Source organism: Pinus tabuliformis, chromosome 7 (genome assembly GCF_031772625.1).
Source record: "Pinus tabuliformis cultivar Carrire ecotype Pingquan chromosome 7, CPIR1, whole genome shotgun sequence".
Lineage (NCBI taxonomy): Eukaryota > Viridiplantae > Streptophyta > Pinopsida > Pinales > Pinaceae > Pinus > Pinus tabuliformis.
Window position 1 is genome coordinate 390,083,141 of NC_142293.1, and position 7,699 is coordinate 390,090,839.

Here is a 7,699-nt window from a genome sequence, read left to right on the forward strand (position 1 = left end):
GCAATACACCTTTAGGCTCCACTTTATAACTTTTAATATCATCTCACTAGTTGGAAAACATTACATGCACTACTCCTCAATAATGCTACTGGGAAAAATATGGTTATCTTCCATGACTTTACAAGGAACTTAGCAGTTCTATGCCAATTTTTGTTGGAAATAGTGAGGTGTCAAATGGGCAAGGACAGATGTAGAGTGCACATTCCATGATTGGTAAATTTCGTATTAGGTCGATCAAACCCAAAATGATTAGGCACAAAAGCTACAACACTGAAAATTGCGACCAAGGTACTTCATCACATCTCCATGATAAAGGTAAGTAGGTTATAAGAAGCTACAATATTGAAAATTATGACTAGGGCACTTCATTGAATCATTGTGATAAAGAAATCAACTCAATCATAGTAACACTTTGAAGCATATGATCGAAGACATGTACACAATTTCCAGACAACCACATTGATGTTGAAGAAACCAATGCAAAACATTCGATGTCGTTGATTCATAGGGTGTTATAATCAAATTGGCATTGTTGGCTTCGATAAGTCAGATTGGAATGCCACACAAAGGGATGTGACGCTTCGCCTAACTCATTCAAACACATATATATACATTTCGCTTGAAGAGGCTAATATGCAGTCGATTGGACAAGAAGAACTCAATGAATAAAAAAGAGAGCCTGTGACAGACCACAACGCTGAACAAGAAAGAGTTGGCTGAGGTTGAATCACAATTTTATGAAGCAAAGATGGAGTCATTTGTGAGTCGAGAAACGAGATATTTGTAAGTCTATATGGGCCATTATATCGATCTATGTGGTGTTTGTGGAGAGGAATCTACGTAAAGTTGTGAAGGAGTGATATGTGAAGTCAAAACGAATGTTGAAGCAATGTTTGGATGAGTGCAAGCCAAGTCAAGCTTGTGTGGAGTTGAATCCATGTGAAACTACAATGTAAGCCTATGTGAAATCCACGTGAGAACTATCAAGTGTGAAAATTGTGCAAGTATGTTAGACTATGTGACAGGAAGCTATGTTGACCTAAACATTGGTATATTATGTAGGCATTTTTTGTCTTTGTATTTTGATGGTGGACAAATGTATGAAGCAAAGTACAAATTGTTGTATTTACAACTGTGAAGAGGTACCCTAAAAGGAACATAAATGCATAGAAAAAGGATAGGGCAAGGTGTGCCCTGATTGGTTAGGAAGTTGCAATGTTTAGGCTAGGTGGCTGTAGTCAGAGTTGAGATTGCAAAATCGCTTATTGCAAGGTGAAGTGATGACCATTCAAGGAAGAAGCAATTGACGAAAAATCTAAAGTACAACTTGGAGCTGAGTTGGTTCTCTGTTGGGGATTGGAGTCTCTTGTGGGTTGGAGCCCATGATTTTTTCTGAAGTTGGTGCTAAGCTAAGAGATTGGTATCTCCTATGGGTTGGTGCCCACACATTCATTGAGTTGGTGTTTAATCAGGGACTTGAAGTCTCCATAGGTTGGTGCCTACGAAAGTTTCACTTGAAGCTAATTAACTTGATTGTACTCTTTATATATTAATAAAATTTGAAAGTATGTACTTAGACGTATGCAAAGTGGGTACTCAGTGGATTTGGAATTTAATTCAACATTCAACGACTGTTTACACTTGAAACTTGAGTAAACACACTTTTTTCTTCTTCATGTTTTTTCATTTTTTTGATGCGTGTCTACTTAGAAGTATGCAGAGTGGGTATTGATTAGATGTGGAATTTAATTCTACATCCAACGAATGTATACACTTGATATTTGAGTAAACCTGTAAAGAGATAAACCAAAAATACAATAAAAGAAGTAATTTACTTTCTTTTTCTTTAAAATATTATAACTCTTATTTTATTATTTTCCTTAAGAGGCTCATTTTAGACCTCAAAATTCCCTTAATGTATATTCATGTGTTCAATGTTGTGAATTGTTGATGGTTAAGAATTGGTTAATTGACTAAATCGTGATTCACCCCTCCCCTCTTAGTATTTCCAACAAAAACAAATGAGATATATAATACATAAATATAAAAATATAAAGAAACACCTAAATTTAGTAGCAAATTACTTTAAAACTTTAAATTACTTATAAATTTCTAGTATATTTATTTTTGCCTATAAATCCTTTGGAAATAAGAAAATATATACATTAAATCAATAAACTTAACAGAAAAAATCAAATTCCTTTCTAATTCAATCTTACTACCATATCAACTTTTATTATACGTAATTACGCATTCAGTTTTGCCTTTGACTTTGTATTAGTTTGTCTTTGACAAAAAAAAAATTGCCGGTTATCGAGAGTTTAACATTGAGAATTCAATTTTTGTTATCTTCTATTATTATTTAAATTTATTTATTTATAAGGTAATTGGTTGTTATCTTGTATAAGGTAATGGGTTCTTTAGTAACTTCTATTTCTATTAGTTACTAGTTTTTTTTGTCTATTAGTTACTAATTTTTTGTTTTTAGTTTTATTTCCTTTTTATTTAACTTTTTCTTCCTCTTTTTTTTTTTCGTTTCCATTTTCATTGATTAAAGTTTTTTCTCCATATTTTCAACTTACTATGACTTATTATTATACTTGCGCTAGACATAGTATTAAACATTCAATTTTACCTTTGACTGTGTATTAGTTTGTCTTTGACCAAAAAATTATTTCACTTATCCATAGTTTAACATTGAGAATTCATTTATTATTATAGTTTAAATTTATTTATGATGATGATGATGATGATGATGGTGGTTAACGTCCAATGAGACCAAACTTTGGTCTATTGGACCTAAAGAAATGAATTATTTAGTTTGATTTAAGATTTTATTCCTATGCTCAAAAAGCTTGGAGAGAAGCCTCCCGAGCTCACTGTAATTTTGACAACGTAAAAGGCTAGGAAGGTCAGTATTGCAACAAAGATTTTGAAACTGAGATCTAATGTGGTTGTACGCGGGGCACTCTAAGAGGAAGTGATTTTCATCCTCGATGTTTGTATTCTCACAGAGATGGCAGAACCTTTCCATCCATGGTGTTTTAGGAACTGCCCAACGACCCGTTTCACTATGGAGCTCATGAGAGTTTGTTCTAATCTTGGCTATATTAATTTTCTTCTTTGAGCTAGTTAAAACAAAGAGATACTTTTGATCTTCTAGGGTGGGATTGATGACCTCCTTATAATATCTTAATTTTCTTTTAGCTGCTAAATCTTTCTCATGCCACATTTTTCTTTGAACTTAGAAGTAACAATATTTTTAATGTTATTAATGTTTTGCAATGCAACATTCTCATCGATCTCCCAATGGTTTAACCAGGCCCCGGTGTCTTTATACCAACCTCATTAGAGCCATAGGTGGTTTTGGCTTGATTTTAAAGCTAGGTTAGGAAGTCTTTGGTCTCCTATGTTATTGAGTTTGTGCTTGTACAACAGAAGCCTAGTCATAGCTAGGCTCTCGATAGGGGAAAGACCCACTTCTATAAGGAGAATATGATAGGGTGTGTTGCTTTTAATTTTGAGGTTATACGTTATAAAACGCTTCTGGATTTGCTCAATCTTTCTCCAGGATTCTCTAGAGATACTACAACCCCAAACCTCACATCCATATAAGATAACCAGAGTGACTACAGTTTCAAAGAGGAACTTCTTTCTATCCCACATTACGAGGTTTTCCATTTTACAATTATTTTCAAGACCAAAATAAGCTTTCCATCCCCCATTAATCCTTTTCTCAATGTTATAATTCTAGTTGAGCTTGTGATGAATATCAATTCCTAGGTACTTGTAGGAAGACACTTCCTCCAGGTTACTATTGTCATACATAAAATTAGCGTAAGTATCCTTCTTGGATTTGATAATCATAACTTTTGTTTTGTTAGTGTTAACAATCATACCCATGGTAGAGCAGAAATCCTTAAGAAGTATAAGTTGCTTATCAAGATCAGATGGGCACCTTGCAAGAAGAACAATATCGTCAGTGTAGAGAAGAACAATATCGTCAGCGTAGAGAAGAACAATATCGTCAGTGTATGTAAGGTGATTGATTGAGGTCTTATTATGGGTTGTTTAGTAACTTCCATTTCTATTAGTTACTATTTTTTTATTTTTACTTTTATTTTTTTCTTTATTTTTTCTATTATTTCCATTTTCATGAATGTTATTATTATATTAAAAAGATATTTTAATAAATTTAATAATAAAAATTATATATCTATATATATAATAAAACATATATACATTCCTTATGCACAGTCTCTTTGACATCTGACCTCCAGCTTTATTTTGACAGCAGTTTTGTAGCGGCATTATATATTATATGTATATTTATGTATTTTCCAGCTTTGTTTTTCTTTAGTTCTTGTTATCAGTAGCAGCATATTTAAAAACATAGCAAACAGACTTTTTTTAATTTCTCTCCGTTTTGGAACTGCTCACGGGCTTTAAGACATATATATTTTTTGTTTTTTGGGGTTGTTTTCCTTCTGTTGAAGGAGACCCCAGTTTTTGTTTCGCATATTTGCTACATGGTTGCTTTTGCACCTCCGTTGGGAGGTTGAATGTAAAGGTTTCGTGTCCAACAGAACAGCAGAACAACTCCTTAAATGTTGAGCAGAACAGCAGACTCCTGAGCCAGAAGTGGTGGCATATGATTCAATCGCTTGTAAAACTTTTTATCGCTCTTAATAAAAAGTTTTGATTTTTTCCCCGGAAAAAATAAAACATATATACATACAAAATAAACATATATATTAAAGTGTATATTGGTAATATATATATATATATATATATATATATATATATATATATAAATAAAATATATATATACATACGAAATAAACATATATATTAAAATGTATATTGTTAATATAAATAATATTAGTTAATCACATTTCTTAATTTATGGTGATGACATTCAACAATACAATATTTTATTAGTTGTTTTATTTTTGTGATGAAGTATTTGTCTTTATTATTTTTTAGTTTAATTAAAATATATTTAAGCTAAGCGACATGTACTAACTACTTTGTAGGCTTGTTATATATCATATTCTTATTCACAATTAAAAAACAATTGCATTAATCAACGAGAGCCACATGGTGGCAATGCCACTTAGATTGCCACCACATGGATTTTGTTTATTATGAAACTTTGTACTCATATACTTATTATTTGTTATAATTTCTCATGATTATATGGTTTTTATATATTATATATGTATTTATTCTATAATATTTTATAGTTTTTATATATGATATATGTATTTATTCTATAATATTTTATTCAAAATTTAAATGATGACATTTCTACATCTAAATAATAGAATGCTTTACAACTTAGTATAAAGAAAATGTTACAAGAAACGAGATTTTGTAACATTAGGACAAAAAAGGAAAAAATATAAATAAAAATGTGTAAATTTCACTTTTATAAAAGATATTTATATTGAAATTTAGTCTTTTTATCAAAATTTAAAATTGCATTACACAAATAAACTAAACTTATTATATATAATGTTGAAATGATATATTTATATCAAGTTATTATGTTGAAGTTTGTGAATAAATTTAAGTGTAGAAAAAAAGTTAAATGACACATTCTCCTATTATTATTATTTTAAATTTAAAATTGCATTCCAAGTATTAAATATTATGTAACTTTAATATCTACCACTTATCATAATTCTTTTTATATGTTTAATTTTAATATAGATAATTGTTATATTTATTTTTTATTATATTTTCAAAATTAAAAAAATAAATAGTTTGTTTTTAATAACAAAGCAATATCAATGATGAATAATTCTTACTTTTCAAACGAGAGATCACTAAAATTTTGATATCTAACCTTCATATAAAAATCTATAATATGTTATTTAAAAAATACGGTTCTACCAACCAAAATTTATTAATTTTAATGGGAAAAATTCAGGAAAAAATAAATAAATTATTAAACCTCATATAATTACTATTATATAATACAAAATTATAATTACTACAATTTAATGCAAAATTACTGATAATTATTCATCATGTACACATTTTCGCTTAGCAATAAAGCAAAACAAAAACAAATATATAGGAAGATAAAAGTTCAAATCAACAAAAAATTAAATTGCAATTTCCAAAATCACAAACTCATTTACTTGAAACCCATTCAATTCCATGTTCAAACATAGAAAATTAAATTCTATTGTGGAGATAAGGCATCTTTAACAGTTAAATACATAGATCGACAACCTACCTTCTTAATCAGTTTCTGTAAACACTCGACTCTTTTGTTTCTCAATCTGTGGTTAAGGGAGATCTACACAAAGGACAACTCTTCTGAGATTGGACATCAAGCCATTTTTTCAAATAAACTTTATGGTAAACGTGATGACAATTAGTGAGTAGCAAGGCATTTTCATCCAGTGCAAACTTGCTTAAGAAAACAGCACAGACAACGTCATCGTTTTGAAGCTCATGCCCCAATTCCTCTTGGATCACACCGAACGTTCCCAACTGAAGAACTTGGCGCTGATGGTCCTCAACCACAATATCAACAGGGCTTGACATTATATCTTCATCTTCCCACACAACTTCGACAGGTTCCTTGAAAACCCCAAGAACACGGTAGAGCAAACTCCTTAGAGATCCCATTAAAAAGGCGACATGCAACAGAAGCTTAGGGATTCTGATATGTTGTAGAGGAGCTGCCATGATCACTGATCAACAAAGGATGATATGTAAAACATCCACTAAGATGACTGGTTATCTTTTCTTTGCATATTCCTTTTATATTTAACTTGCAAATCAAAGATGTGACAAGGAAGAAACATATAGACCGAATGACACTTTTCCCTCGTCCTAGAAATATGTGTCTGTGCACAATGCATTTAAGAAAAAACGACAAGTAAATGAATAAGTCTGGACAATATGTAACTTGTTTGCTATCAAATTAAATTGTGCGATACAGAAGGGTATAAATGTCACGGGAACTCTAAAACTGTTGAAGTCTTGCCTTGGGCCATGGAGCCTTAGTGTTGATGGCGGGCAAACATCACCCAAATTTTTTTAGCACGAGCCTTTTTAAACTAGGATCAACATTATATATTGTATAAAAAAATTCTGAAATTTTATTATACTATGCAAACTAATACTTCATTAGAATTACTAAATATCAATACCAATAATATAATAACATAAACTGGTTGATTCTATTTGATTGCTGGTTCTCTCAAAGAGAGCTGAAAGATGAACCCTAATAATGTCGCCACCTCCTCGCTTTCGGCCGCCGTCTGGCCTCGAGACGGCTCTGTCGACGCAGGGAATGTGTGTTTCTCCCACGAGCTTCTGGTTAACCTCCCCTCTGATACACCTGCCTTCGGAGATGCACGTTTCATCCACGAATTTCTGGCTTTCTCCAGCTCTAATACGCTTGCTTTCCATCATATTCTGAAAGCCCCCCTCAGTTGTTTAGCCCTCAGCCCTGTAGTCGACAGATCATGGACCTGTGCAGCCGCTTCTCGCGCCAACCGACCCCATCAGAATGAAGGTGTAGCGGCTAAGGAAGAACGTGCAGAGTACTCTCTTATCCATCCTCAGGCAGCGGCCCCCAGGAAGAATTTCTCTGCTCTTGAAGGAAGCCCATTCATATCAGCGCTCTATCTGTTCCCCTAGAACAACCATTACCATGTTCTAGATCTGCAAAATT

General features: G+C 32.0%; 1 protein-coding gene across 1 annotated transcript; it reads right to left on the bottom strand.

The window, feature by feature from the left end:
- Positions 1-6,288: 6,288 nt before the first annotated feature.
- LOC149247636 (brassinosteroid-responsive RING protein 1-like) lies at positions 6,289-6,705 on the bottom strand. Its single transcript, XM_089444798.1, has one exon. The coding sequence runs from the start codon at positions 6,703-6,705 to the stop codon at positions 6,289-6,291; it is 417 nt and encodes a 138-aa protein (XP_089300924.1).
- Positions 6,706-7,699: the final 994 nt, after the last annotated feature.